At 41.1% G+C, this 15,504-nt stretch overlaps 1 protein-coding gene across 1 annotated transcript in view; it reads right to left on the reverse strand.

Moving 5' to 3' along the window:
• Positions 1–15,504, reverse strand: part of LOC132402192 (neurogenic locus notch homolog protein 2-like) — a 218,249-nt gene that overhangs the window by 89,898 nt on the left and 112,847 nt on the right. Inside the window, exons 5-6 of the mRNA XM_059984899.1 lie at positions 8,953–9,075; positions 1,509–1,742 (exon numbers count right to left, since the gene is read on the reverse strand). Of these exons, the coding sequence (XP_059840882.1) occupies positions 1,509–1,742; positions 8,953–9,075 (357 nt within the window). The remainder of the gene's footprint in view (positions 1–1,508; positions 1,743–8,952; positions 9,076–15,504) is intronic.

A 15,504-nucleotide genomic window follows, 5' to 3' on the forward strand; every position in this document is an offset into this window, starting at 1 on the left:
GTGGAGTAGCCAGGGTCTGTTTGGGAAGCAGAATGAAGGGGCATGCATCTGCTGGGGCTGAATGTGTAGGAGGATGTGTAGCTGGGGCAAAAGAGAGAGAAAAGCTGCAAGTTTGGGAGGAGTGAGAGGGAAAGGGGTGGGCAGCAAAGCACTCTTTCCAACCAAACAGTTCTGTGAGTGTCCTCAGTTTTGACAGAGATCCAAGGGCATCCCATAACATGGGAATAACTGTTGCAGCTGTTTGGAGATTATCATGGGAGGGTGTTATGACTGTTCTTGCTCTGGGATGACCTTGGACGAATTTAGGCATCATAAGTGAACAGGTAGATTCATTTGGCTGATGTGCATACGTAACTTCAATGGAAACAGAGCTGCAGAAGCATTGAATCTTTCATTTTCATAACATTGATTTGAAACCAACCAGAAAGATGAAATGAAAGTGCTTCTTGAGATGGGCTAAAAAATATATTTAAAGAACAAGCAGAAAATATTCACTTTAACAACATGACTTACCTCAATGCACAAAAATGAAACAGCAAATAGACTTTCTTAAAAGAGGAAATGAAAAGCATGCAGATAAAAATCACAATGATTAGCAAAAAAATCTCTGCTGGGCAGGCAAAACAGCCCATCATATCCAGCTGCTACTGACTTACTGAATAGAGAGACCATGGGCATTAGATTGTGGCAGGAAGATAAGATGATAAAGTTAAGTTAAATAGGTTAATTATTGTCACACGAGGAACTGTGAAAAGCTTAGTTTTGCATTACTTTCACACAGATCATTTCATCAATTAGTGCATTGAGATAGTAAGAAGGGAGAAGCAGTAACAGAAAGCAGAACAAATGCAGCTAGCTTCACTTGTGGACCAGTTGTCAGAACAGATGTTCGGAAACATCAGTCGTATTAAGGGAAGTGATAACAACAAGCCTATTCCATGCCACATGCACTGATAATTAATTTTTCATGGATTTTGTTTCAACCAACACAACCTGATCATGCCTTGTGTGGAAGAATTATTTCATTCTGTTGGAACTTTTACTTATCTTTCATATAAGGCTGTAATGGTCATTGAACAACTAGAACAGACACTTTAAATCAATGAGGGAACATCAGGCAGAATTGAACACTGATTTTAAAGCAAATCATGCTGGCTCAGATTTCTAAATCACACTTGTGCTGTGCATTTCTCTCCTCCTGAAAGTCTGTAATTAGTGCTGCAACTTTAGGAAGCTGTTGACAGACTTGGTCAATATTCTGAATCAAAACTGACGAGCACTGACTCAAGGCAGAAATCCATCTTTAAAATAACAAACGAGACAGGCCTCTGGCTCAGCACAGTGTGCTTTAAGTGCAGCTGTTTCAGGCAAACTAAGTCCAACTGAACCTCAGAAACTAGAGGAGGTACAAGATACATTACTGTCCTTTTACCTCAACATTATTCAAGGCCACCTCAGTTCAACCCGATGTTTAGAAACATTGTTTATTGAAAAATTGCCAGACTTACCAGCTTTGCCAACAGGGCATTCACATACGAAGGATGCAACTCGGTCATGGCAGGTGGCACCATTCATGCAGGTAGCACCAGCACAATCGTCAATGTTCTCACTGCAGTCATCACCACTCCAGCCGTTGACACAGACACACCGATACCCTCCACTGGCATTGGAGCAGGTCCCTCCATTCTGACAGGCATTTGGCTGCAGTTGACACTCATCTACATCCTCTGTACAGAACTGACCTAGATGGTGGAAGTGATGAATAGTTCAGCCATGTATCATACAATCCAAATGGCACTTTATCAAAATCATTAAGTATCAGTGAGAAATGCATCAGGTTTTTGGGATTACAATACAGTTCACCATGCTGTCCACTGTCCTATCCACCGTGTGGCTGGAAAGGAAGTGCTTTCACATTAATGGAATGGGGTGATAGTGTCCAAAAGGAAAAACACCTTTGCCCAGGATGGTGGGAATTTACTAAATGCTACCATTTTAAGTGACTGAAATGTTTAACAAAATGGATTTTAGAAGACACCTGATAAGCTGAGCTGGAAGAAAGGAATGAAAGCAAAATGCTGATAGGTCAACAAGAAGAATAAGGGTGAGAAGAGGCTTGCAGTGGGGGCGGGGGGGACCACATACACACACCCACACACAAGTTTGTCAGTTCAAATATCATAATTCTAGGAAGCAAAAATAGCACAGTGGTTCAGCATAGCTGTCTCATGGCTCCTTGGACCCAGGTAGGTTCAATCCCGACCTTGGTCATTGTCTATGTGGAGTTTACAAGTTCTTGTAACTGCACGGGTTTTCTCCCATATGCCAGAGATTTGGTAGCTGGTAGGTGTACTGGCTACTGTACATTACTCCTAATATGTAGTTGTGTCGGGGAGCAGGTCGAGAATGAAGAGGAAAAGATTACTGTAGATTGGTGCTTGTTAATCTATGTGGATACGGTAGACTGTAGGGCCCACTTCTGCACTGTATGAAGCAACAACTGGTAATTGGCTTATTATCACACGTACCAAAGTACAGAGAAAACCGTTTTGCATGCCATCCATACAGATCATCCAAACACAAGCACATCAACGTAGTACAAAGGGAAATCCAATAGCAGATTGCAGAACTATTACAATGACAAAAGTGATACTGTTACAAAGAAAATGAAGTGCTGGGCCATGACGATTTCAAACATTTATCTCTATAATACCAGAGGTCTATACAAGAGTCTGATATCAATGGGATAGAAGCACTCCTCGAGTCTGGTGGTATGTGTTCTCAAATGCCCAGTGGAACGGGGAAGAACAAGAATGACTGGAGTGGAAGGGGTTTTGATTACGTTGGCTGCCCACCAGAGGCAACTGCAAATATAGAGAGGGTCAATGGGGGAGGGGGTGTCTAGTTTTCATTCTGGACTGAGCTATGTTGACAACTCCCTGCAATTTCTTGCGCCCTCAGGCAGACCATGTGTTGAATCTGGATAGGATACTTTCCATGGAGTATCAACAGAACGGTGGTGAGGGTAAACAGGAGCAAGCTGAATTTCCTTAGCCTTCTGAGGAAGTAGAGGAGCTGGTGTGCTTTCTTGGCCATGGCATCGACATGGTTGGACCAGCACAATCTTCTGATGGTATTTATACCAAACAATTGGCTGGTCAAGCAACATTAGAGACCCATGAAGAGTTAAATTACAAGGTATTTTCAATTGTTCCAAGACAGATTCAAGTTGAAATGCTGACAATTTTCTTCCTCTTCCCCAACCTCCACAAATGTTGCTCAACCCAGAGTCTCACGAGCAGATTGTTTACTGTGCTAGATTCCAGCATCTGCTGTCTGTTCTATACTGTTCTAGTATTCTGCGTAATTCTTTGCAATATTATATGTGATGACGGGTGTGAAGAAAAAGGGAAGAGAAATCACTTTTGCCACAATAGGAAGTTTACCAAGAGACACCAAGGGAACACTGGGTGGAAGCCATGGCCCTCCTTCTCACATTACGTCTATTACAGCTAGATAGCAGTATATGGAACTAGTCTTGATATGCATTTAAAATAAACACTGGCCATGTTAGCAGAGGCAAATTGAAGCCTCCTCCCACCCCACCTGCAAGCAAATTAGTACCGTTTCAATCTCTGGAGCTCAGTCACTGGAACCAGACCAAATCAATTCCACAACCTCACATATTGCTCACTTACCCTGAATGCATTCCAACTGAAAAGCTACAGGCACTGCCAAAGGGATGAAAACCAAAAACTCCTTTGTTCATCAGCCTTCCCTCGTTCTGCTTTCAATTTATTCCAATATCCTGTTCACCGACCTAATTTAAAACATTTCTTACTTGCTCCCCACCCTCAAGTTCACCCACCACCCCCTCAGATCTAAGCAGCATCTGCCAGCCATTTGTCACCAACTTCCCTCTGCACAAACAATATTACAGAAAGAAAAAGTTGAAGGAACAAGTAACACTTTCAAAAGAATATATTCATTTTGTTAGTCAGAATCACAGAACAGGAAATACCAATGAAGAACTGTAAATTCCATTGGCCCAAAGGGAGCGGCAGAAGTTCAAGACTTGGCCTTCACTGCTCCTTGCTTTGACTTACCTTGATAGAAGTGCTCTTAACTAGTAAATAGTGATCACTAATGTTGGTTGGAACCAAGAGGAAAATATAATACTGGTAAAAGCACTGGAGAAATATACCACAGTCTTGCGTGGGCACTGAAGAGTGCAGGAGAAATTTAAAAAGGTGTGGATGGGTAGAATTAGTGTCCCACCACAAATAACAAAAAAATGAAGTTAAATTTATTTTCTTCAGAGGTCAAAACAATAATAGGCAATCTTATAGATGAGAAGGGCAGCGGGGAATGAGTTAACTTCTTCAGAATTAAAAGACAAGACTGGATTTAATGGAAATTGATGAAGGCAAGGCAGCGAATCCCACAAGCAAGAGACAATTTGCAGAGGCTGGAAATCCAAGCAACACACACACAACGCTGGAAGAACTCAGCAGGCCAGGTAGCATCTATGGAAAAGAGTAAACAGTCAACATTTGGAGCTAATATGTAAGGTTCTGGCCTGAAACATCAACTGTTTATTCTTTTCCATAGATGCTGCCTGGCCTGGAGAGTTCCTCCAGCAATTGCTTGGATTTCCAGCATCTGCGGATCTTCTCTTGCTTGTGATCACTCCTCTCTCCAATTCCAACCTCACGCTCTGCTCTTCACTCTCTCCGCACCAATGCTAACCTCACCATCAAACCCACAAATGAGGAGGGTGCTGTAGTAGTCTGGCATACTGACCTCAACCTTGCTGAAGCCAGCACCAACTCTCAGACACCTCCTCTTTCTTACCCCTCGAACAGGACCTCACTGAGGAACACCAGGCCATTGTCTCCCACACCATCACCAACCTTACTGACTCTGGATCTCTGCCGTCCACCGCCACCAACCTCAGTTGCAGCACCCTGCTCGTTTCTGTCTCCTACCCAAAATCCACTAACCCGCCTGTCCAGGAAGACCCACTGTTTCAGTTTGTTTCTGCCCCACTGAACTTGTATCTGCATACCTTGAGTCAATTTTATCCCCCCTTTTCAGTTCCTTCCTACCTGTATCCGTGAACTTCACACGCTCCTGATCCTCTCAATGATTTCAACTTCCTGGCCCCCATCATCTTATTTTCACTATGGATGTCCAGCCCTGATACACCTCCATCCCCCACCAGGAAGGCCTCAAAGCTCTCTGTTTCTTTCTGGTCACCAGACCCAACCAGTTCCCCTTCACCATCTGGCCGAATGTTCTCACTCTTAATAATTTCTCCTTCGGCTCCTCCCATTTCCTTCAAACAAAAGGTGTAGCTAAGGGGACTCACATGGCTGCCAGCTACGCCTGCCTGTTTGCCAACCACATGTTCCAAGCCTACACTAGTATCACTCCCCGACTTTTCCTACACTACATCGGCGATTGCGTTGGTGCTGCTTCCTGCACTCATGCAGAGCTCGTTGACTTCAGCAAATTTACCTTGAACTTCTACCCTGCCCTCATCTTTGCCTAGCCTATTTCAGACACCTCCCTCCCCTTTTTCGATCTCACTGTCTCTATCTCTGGAGACAGCTTATCTACTGAAGTCTATTATAAATCCACCGAGTCTCAGAGCTACCTGGACTAGACCTCTTCCCACCTTACTACCTGCAAAAATGCCATCCTCTTCTCTCAATTCGTCCAACACTGCCACATCTGCTCTCAGGATGAGACTTTTCATTCCAGAGCTAATGAGACGTCCTCCTTCTTCAAAGAAAGGAGCTTTCCTTCCATCACCATCAACGCTGCCCTCAACTGCATCTCCTCCATTTCGCGCACATCTGCCCTCACCCCATTCTCCTGTCACCCACCAGGGATATGGCTCCTTTTGTGCTCAACTTCTACCCCACCAGCCTCTGCATCCAGCACATAACTCTTTGCAACTTCCACCACCTCTAACGGAATATCACCACCAAGCACATCTTTCCCTCCCCCAAACACCACCCCCCTCCCACTTTCCACAGGGATCACTCCCTATGTGACTCCTTGTCCATTCGTCCCTCCTCACCGATCTCCCTCCTGGCACACGGAACAAGTGCTGCACCTGCCCCTACACCTCCTCCCTCACTACCATTCAAAGCCCCAAACAGTCCTTCCAGGTGAGGTGACACTTCGCCTGTGAGTCTGTAGGGGGTCATTTACTGTATCCGATGTTCCCAGTGTGACCTCCTGTATATTGGTGAATCCTGATGTAGGTTGGAAGCCCACTTCAGTGAGCACCTACTTTCCCTCCACCAAAAGAAGTGGGATCTCTCAGAGGCCACTTATTTTAATTCCACTTCCCATTCTGACATGTCAGTCCGCAACCTCCTCTACTGTTGCGATGAGGCCACCCTCAGGTTGGAGGAGCAACATCTTATATTCCATCTGGGTAGCCTCCAAACTGATGGCATGAAAATAGATTTCTCAAACTTCCAGTAATGCCCCCCTCCTTCTTTATTTTCCATTTTCATTCCCTTCTCACCCCATCTCCTTACTTGCCCATTACCTCCCTCCCTCCGGTGCTCCTGCCCCTTTTCATTCTTCTGTCTTCTCTTACCAGACTCCCCCTTCTCCAGCCCTGTATATTTCACCAATCAACTTCTCAGCTCTTCATTTCATCCCTCCCCCTCCCAGTTTCACCTATCATCTGTGCTTCTTCCTCCCCCCCTCCCACCTTCTTACTCTGACTCCTCATCTTTTCCCAGTCTTGATGAAGGGTCTCAGCCCAAAACATCGACTGCACTCTTTTCCATTGATGCTTCCTGGCCTGCTGAGTTCCTCCAGCATTTTGTGTGGGTTGCTTGGCTTTCCAGAATCTGTAGATTCCATTTTGTTTGTGTTAATAGAGTAACTTATAGGTTTTTTTTGTTTGTAAGTTGTCATTGCGCTTCACCAGCGCCATCTTAACAGCAACCGGTTGATTTTTCAGTTCTTCACGTCTTATCCAACATTCCTTTTCAAATTTAATAGAAGGGTCAAATACAACACTTCTAATTTTCTCCAAATTTAGACATAACATAGTTTGAGAAAGCCAATGAAATACAATAGGGGGATCAACTTCTTTCCAATTCAACAAAATAGATCTTCTAGCCATTAATGTAAAAAATGCAATCATTCGACAAACACAAGAAGATAAATGGATTGAGTCCATCATTGGTAAACCAAAAATTGCAGTAATAGGATGAGGTTGTAAATCAATGTTCAATACCGTGGAAATAATATCAAAAATGTCTTTCCAATATTTTTTCAAAAACAGACATAACCAAAACATACGAGTTAAAGACGCTATCTCAGAATGACATCTGTCACAAATAGGATTTATATAGGAATAAAAAATGAGCCAATTTATCCTTGGACATATGAGCCCTGTGCACAAATTTAAACTGTATTAATGAATGTTTAGCACATATAGATGATAAATCGACTAATTGAAGAATTTTATCCCAATCCTCAATAGGGATAGTAAGGTTAAGTTCTCTTTCCCAATCATTTTTAATCTTATAGAAGGGCTCTGAACGTATTTTCATAATTATATTGTAGAGTTTTGATATTACACCTTTCTGAGAAGGATTTAGTTCTAACAAATTCTCCAAAATACCCGAAGACTCAAGATTTGGAAAGATAGGAAGTACAGTGTTTAAGAAATTCCTAATCTGTAAATATCTAAGAAAATGAAATCTAGGAAAATTATATTTATTAGATAATTGTTCAAAAGAAATAAAACAATTATCCAAAAATAAATCGGAAAATCGTAGTAATCCTTTAGTCTTCCAACATAAGTTATCATTATACGCAGATGATTTATTATCATTTATTTCTGATCCTGAGAAATCCATTCCTGCAGTTATATCTTTGTTGGCTCAATTTAGTAATTTTTCCGGGTATAAATTAAATCTTAATAAGAGTGAATTGTTTCCTTTAAATAGACAGGTTTCAATTTATGGAAATTTACCTTTTAAATTAGTTAATGACTCTTTTATATACTTAGGGACTAAAATTACAAAAAATTATAAGGAGTTATTTAAGGTTAATTTTTTTACCCTTAATTGATCAGATTAAATGTTTGTTCAGTAAATGGTCACCATTATCTTTATCTCTGGTAGGTCGGATTAATGCTATTAAGATGGTTATTTTACCCAAGTTTTCATATATATTTCAAGCGGTACCAATTTTTATTCTGAATTTTTTTTTGCTAATGTTGATTCAAAAATTTCCTCATATATATGGCAGAATAAAAATCCTAGATTAGGAGAAAAAATATTTATAGAAGGCAAGGAAGGAAGGTGGATTGGCATTGCCTAATTTTAGATTTTATTATTGGGCAATTAATACCCGATATTTGATGTGTTGGTTAAAGGATTGGGATTTATCTTTTAGCCCTCATTGGGTGAACCTGGAAACTAAATCTGTACAAGGATTTACATTGGGTTCTATTTTAGGGACTTCTCTTCCCCTTGCTCTTTCTAAATTGCAGAAACGAATTGACAATCCAATAGTTAAACATACTTTACGTATATGGTTTCAATTTCGGAAATTTTTTGGGTTGAATCAATTTGTTTTAACTATTCCTATTGTATTCAATTTCTCTTTTCACCCTTCTATTATAGACCAAGCTTATTCAGCTTGGAAAACTAAAGGATTATCCAACATGCCTACAGTAACAGAAATAGACTCAACTAATCACACTCTTGTGCACTCTTACTGCACAAGAAAAAAAACATTTCGAAAGTAAATTATTTCCTGAAGTTATACAGTTTGAGAGCTCATTAACTCATCAGTTTGGAACACCTGCTAGCAGAATCACAATAGATATATTAACTAATGCATGTCCCAATCTGACCTTCCTCCTTTCTTTTATTTCAGGTCAATGCAGCCAATTGCTTCAAATACCTGTCCACTCAGGTGTGCATCGGCAGTTGTAGGTGTTCACTCCATCCACACAGGTACCTCCATTCTCACATCGATGGTCGGGGCAGTCATCAATGTTTATCTCACAGTCTTTTCCACTGAATCCTGCAAGAGAAAAATTGCTTCATAAATATAAGGCACAGAACACTGACATTGTGCAACACACATTAGCAGTCAGATACTGCAAATGAACAGGAAGACAGATGTCATATTAGTGAACGAAGAGAAACAAACCATGGATGAGCTCAGCAGATCAAGTAGGATCTGGGGGAAGGGTGTTGGGGGAGGAAGACTTTTTAAATATACACTTCAGGTTGAGATCCTGTATCAAACTGAGAACTGAGAAGTGGACAGAACTTTAAAAAGTTCAACTTCTAGCCTGGTCTTTACTGCAAGAGGACTGGAGTTTAGAAAGAGAATTATTGTCACAATTACATAGGGTGTTTGTGAGTCTACACTATATACAATTAGCAAAGGACAAAGTAACACATCAGCAAGTCCACAAGAGATTTAGTTGGCCAATTCCTGGATGAGAGGTGAGAAATGACGAATACAGTCAGATCTTTAGTGCTGAAAGAGAAGTGGTGATCTTTAAGATCCAGACAGGGAGTAACAGGGTGGATACTGAGGCCTTCTACTGTGGCAGAGTCTTAAAGAAAGAAAGTAACAGTTATAACACAAGAGGAAGTCACAGACAATTACGCTGCAGAAGAATTTTGTCTTGTTGAATCTATGACCAACAGAATTTGGAGAGTAGATATTGAAGTACTCAAGGGAGTAAATAAATTTTTGATAATTTTGAGAACTGGGGACTTGTGGAACCATCACAGGTTTGAGGCTTGGAGCAAATCAGCCCTGATCATATTGCAGGGTAATTAATTGGTGGAAATGTATATAATTCACAATCATCAACATTAAGTTGAGAGTCACTTTAAGAGGCTGGTCAGACATGATGACGTATTACATGAAGTTCTGTTACAATGCTTTTTGTGTTCAGTGTTTAGAGTACAATAAATTAATTGCTACTGTTTTTCCTTAAACATAAAACATCTCACATCATTTTATTTGTGAAAACCTACAGTATTAAATGGTAGAGCCAGCTTGAGGAGTTGAGTGGCCTACTCATGCTCCTACTTAATATTCTTGTATGTTCCTTTTGAGGCTAAAAATGATGCCCTGAGCTTCCAAAATGAGGCTCTTTCAAACTTTCACCCTTCCACATAAGCCATTGCTTTCATTAATAATCCTCATTTGATTCAAAGCAAAGATGCTCTCAAAGCAATGTGCAATGTTATTCTCACTGGTGCCCTCAAAATGGATCCCGAATTAATTGAGTACGGGAAGCAATTATTTTCATTTGGCATTGCTGTTATTAATGAAGCTGATAACCTAGTCTTCCAATATAAGCACTGCTTCCAGCTGGTTCACACAATCTGTGATTATACACAGTTACAAAACATAAAATAGAGAGTATAAACTTGTGTGAGAAAATTTCATTTTGTGAACCCAAACAGGAATTGACTAACAGTCAACGACTTTCTTGGAAATCAAATTAGTTATTGGGAAGGCAGTTTGTCAAGATGGCTACTCTAAGATATGGTTTTCACCTCAGCCATTCAATCTTCAAGCATTTCAGCATGTGGTAAGATAGAAACTCTGAATCAACCTCAAAAGTGTGGTGACCTCATTTCTCTTCGAAAGTTTTGTACTGCAATTGTACTGATGTGCCAGAACACTAGATCCTGCAATTTACCTCTATAAATACTGTGGCCACAAAATCAGTTCAAAGATTGAGTATCCTGTGCTGTGACTCACCTCTCTACTCTCAGAAGCCTTTCTACCATCAATGAGACACAAGCCTGGAGTGTGGCAGAATGCTCCAAACTTCCCTGAACAAAAGCAGCTCCAACAATACTGAAACTGAAACCATCCAGGACTGAATGCTGTCTTGTTTGGCAACTCATTCACCACCTTAACATTAACTCCACCTTGGGCACAAGAACACAGCAGGTTGTACCACCTACAAAATATTCAACACATCTTTTTTCCAGTACTTGAGCGGCACCACCAAGACAGCCCTTAAAGAGGTGATAATGAAGCAGGTTCTGAAACCACTGCTCTCCTTCTCAGGAATACATTTTCACAAAGCCATTGATTAGAGATTTCCAGAATTGGTGATGATAAAAAAAACAATATTATAGTGACTTGGAACAGAATCCTTTCCCCTTCTTGTGTGAAGTCACAGGTTTGGGAGTTTAGAGATGCTTGAAAAGCCTGAGTGATTACATTCTTCAGCCAGGGATGAGGCGATAGCACGGTTAAAGTTCAAAATAAATTTACTATCAAAGTACTTGTATGTCACCATATCCAACCCCATGATTCACTTTCTTGTGGACATACTCAGTAAAGCCAATAAGCATAATAAGAATCAATGAAAGACCTCAATAACTTAGGTGTTCAACTAGTGTGCAAAAGACAACAAACTGCAAATACAAAAAGAAATAAATAATAATAAAACAGTAAGTAAATATTGAGTACATGAGATGAAGAGTCCTTGAAAGTAAGTCCATGTGTTGTTTGAACAGTTCATTGGCAGGGTAGGTGAAGTGCAGCAGGCTGCTTTGTCAGTAATGGGAGTAGAGTCAGAAGCTTTACAAGATCCACACGAGGTGCAATTTGCTAAAATATCAGCAGCACCTTTTTTACTGACAGCTCCCACCTCTAATAAAGGCCACTGGACATTGAGGGGCCAAGTCCAGTGGGGAACCCCTAAAATAACAAAAGTGAGCATTACCCAAGGAGCCACATGCGTGACAATGGTGTGAAGTAAAAAAAAATGTGTTAACTTTACGGAATGAATTGACCAAATGGTACTCAGTATGTATAGACTTTGGTACTGTGGTTAAATTGTGTTCCTTTCAACATCTCACCATATATCTGGTGGCAATCTTGCTCATTCTTTAGCAATTTTGTCTTTTTTTTAAAACGAGGCTGAGTTGCTAGCTCAACACTCAACCCAGCACTGATAGAAAGCGTGCAATGAGCCAGCTGGATTTGAACCCAGGACCACTTGCTTTGAAGTATAGTACTGAAGACCACTACGCCACCAGCCTACACACTGTGGTTAATCTTTAATATATGTTATTTTTATGAACGAAGCTTATTTTTGAAATTTTAAAAGAGCCGCAAGTTTGGGGAATGCCCATCACCTCCGGAACACACACCATTCCGGCTGGCATATGAGTATTTATTTACTGGAGCTTGAGCGGGACCGGAGCCTCATGGTTAGCAGAGTGCTATTACAGTGCCAGCAATCCGGATTCAATTCCCGTTGCTGTCCCAGTTTCCTTTCACTTTCCCAAAGGTGTAAGGAAAAGTTGTAATTGGGTGGGCCGGGCTCATTGGGCCAGAAAGGCCTCTTACTGTGCTGTATCGTTAAATTAAATTACAAATCCTAGAGCTCTCACTCTGCCTGAGAGTGGGAGTTTCTTCACCCCAAAGACGGCAGCAGCGCTCCACCCGTTTCAGTGCTATTAGCAGTGGGTTCTCAACACCAACTGTGCCAGCAACACACACAACTCCAAATGAAAAGCTTGTTTCAGTAATTCAGTGTAATCCTGATGAAACAACATTTGACCTTAACCATGTGTCCCAGAGATCTAAAATTCTTTTTTCCACTCCAAAGCCATAAATTCCTTCAAAAAGTGTTTGAAAAGTGCAATTTAACTCTGAATGTGTGCAATACACTTAGCTGAATACAGTCTGCAATAACGAGCCGCATTCAGCACAGCAGCTCAAGTCCTGCAACAGTGTGTGCTCTTCTATGCAAAGTACTTCCATCGACATCCTCTTGTACTGTGTCCAAGAAGCTTGTTTTTCTAGTATTTTACATCCTGTAACATAGCAAGACTCAGCTTCCTGCACACCCTTTCCCAACAGGCAATTGCTTTTCCCATTTTGTGCGATAGCTCCTAATTGACCTTGGAGTAGAGTTAATAGCGCCAAGGGGAACCTGCTATTGGAGCTAATTGTTTAAGTAATTCACCCACATTTTCAGTTTAAATGTTTCCTCATTGACAAAACACATTTCCTGGCCAAGATCCTCAGCCAGATTTTTTTTTAAAGGGTTTTTTTTTGTACATCAGCACAAGCGTTCAACCACAAGTTTAGAGTGAAGGAAAAATGAAGGAAAAACACAATTACACAAGAACCACATGAGTAGATTACATTGAGGTTAATGCACTGAATAATCTCTCAACCAGAGGTGACAATTTGACCCCTTCTCCAATTAACTGCAGACTTTAGATAGAGGCAAGGGAGAAAAAAAACCTCCAGTCAACTCCTCAGCCAAATCTGTCTCTCCCCAACAGTCATTATGTTAACGATTAGTCGCAACTTTTTTTTTAAAACGTTAAAACTCAGCATCTGGACGATGTTGGCCATGGGGCTGAGTTGGATTGTGTGTTACCCAAGGTTGACTGCTGCAATGTTTTCTGACACAGCTCATGCAATTGCTCAGTGATTCTGAGGCATGTCCGGAACATGTGAGCAGCAGCGACTGGGGGTGAGAGTTTGCCTGGCACTCCCACCAAACCCAAGTCATATAAACAAGAAATCTGGAGCTAGCATTTTTTCCAATTTTTTTTCTTCTTCTGTAAGTGTATCCCCTACTGGAATTCAAATCCTCCTGTACATAGGCTTTACTTATTGAAGAATGTGCTTTGTGCAGCAAAATGATTGAGTTGGACAAGTGGGGGAGGAAGAAAGTAAACCAATGGGAATAACTTTACCATCTTCTCCACTCCACAGGAACACAAACTCAACGCAAACAGAACAATGCTTGTGTGCAACAAAACATAGTCAACATCATCTAGGTTACTCCACACTAGACTGATGTCCCAGCCTCCCCCAGTCATCCCACAACCAAGAATTTCTTATGCCAAAACTTATGACTCTTTTGGTGAGAGGAATGGGAATAAAAAGCTAATTTCAACTGTATGTGAATACTTAATTTGGCACATCCCGCACTCACCAAATATGCAAAGTGACTCCCACTCTAATCCGATTATCATGTAACCATATAACAATTACTGTACAGGAACAGGCCATCTCGGCCATTCTAGTCTGTGCCGAACGCTTACTCTCACCTAGTCCCACTGGCCTGCACTCAACCCATAACCCTCCATTCCTTTCCAGTCCATACACCTATCCAATTTTACTTTAAATGACAATACCGAACCTGCCTCTACCACTCCTACTGGAAGCTCATTCCACACAGCTGAGTAAAGAGTAAAGAAATTACCCTTCGTGTTACCCTTAAACTTTTGCCCCCTAACTCTCAACTCATGTCCTCTTGTTTGAATCTCCCCTACTCTCAATGGAAAAACCCTATCCATGTCAACTCTATCTATCCCCCTCATTATTTTAAATACTTCTATCAAATCCCCCCTCAACCTTCTACGCTCCAAATAATAAAGATCTAACTTGTTCAATCTTTCCCTGCAACTTAGGTGCTGAAACCCAGGTAACATTCTAGTAAATCTTCTCTGTACTCTTTCTATTTTGTTGGTATCTTTCCTATAATTCAGTGACCAGAACTGCACACAATACTCCAAATTCGGCCTTACCAATGCCTTGTACAATTTTAACATTACTTCCCAACTTCTATACAATGCTCTGATTTATAAAGGCCAGCATACTAAAAGCTTTCTTCACCACCCTATCCACATGAAATTCCACCTTCAAGGAACTATGCACCATTATTCCTAGATCACTCTGTTCCACTGCATTCTTCAATGCCCTACCATTTACCAAGTATGTCCTATTTGGATTATTCCTACCAAAATGTAGCAGCTCACACTTACCAGCATTAAACTCCATCTGCCATCGTTCAGCCCACTCTTCTAATTGGCCTAAATCTCTCTGCAAGCTTTGAAAACCTACTTCATTATCCACAACGCCTCCTATCTGCAAACTTACTTATCCAATTTACCACCCCATCTCCAGATCATTAATGTAAATGACAAACAACATTGGACCAAGTACAGATCCCTGAGGTACACCACTAGTCACCGGCCTCCAACCTGACAAACAGTTATCCACCACTACTCTGTGGCATCTCCCATCTAGCCACTGTTGAATCCATTTTACTACTTCAATATTAATACCTAACAATTGAACCTTCCTAACTAACCTTCCATGTGGAACCTTGTCAAAGGCCTTACTGAAGTCCATATAGACAACATCCACTGCTTTACCCTCGTCAACTTTCCTCATAACCTCTTCAAAAAATTCAATAAGATTTGTCAAACATGACCTTCCACACACAAATCCATGCTGACTGTTCCTAATTGGACCCCGTCTATCCAGATAATTATATATACCATTTTTAAGAATACTTTCCATTAATTTACCCACCACTTACGTCAAACTGACAGGCCTATAAATTGCTAGGTTTACTCTTAGAACCCTTTTTAAACAACGGAACCACATGAGCAATACGCCAATCCTCCAGCACCATCCCCTTTTCTAATG

The sequence above is a fragment of the Hypanus sabinus genome, chromosome 11, assembly GCF_030144855.1.
Source record: "Hypanus sabinus isolate sHypSab1 chromosome 11, sHypSab1.hap1, whole genome shotgun sequence".
Taxonomy (NCBI): Eukaryota; Metazoa; Chordata; class Chondrichthyes; order Myliobatiformes; family Dasyatidae; genus Hypanus; species Hypanus sabinus.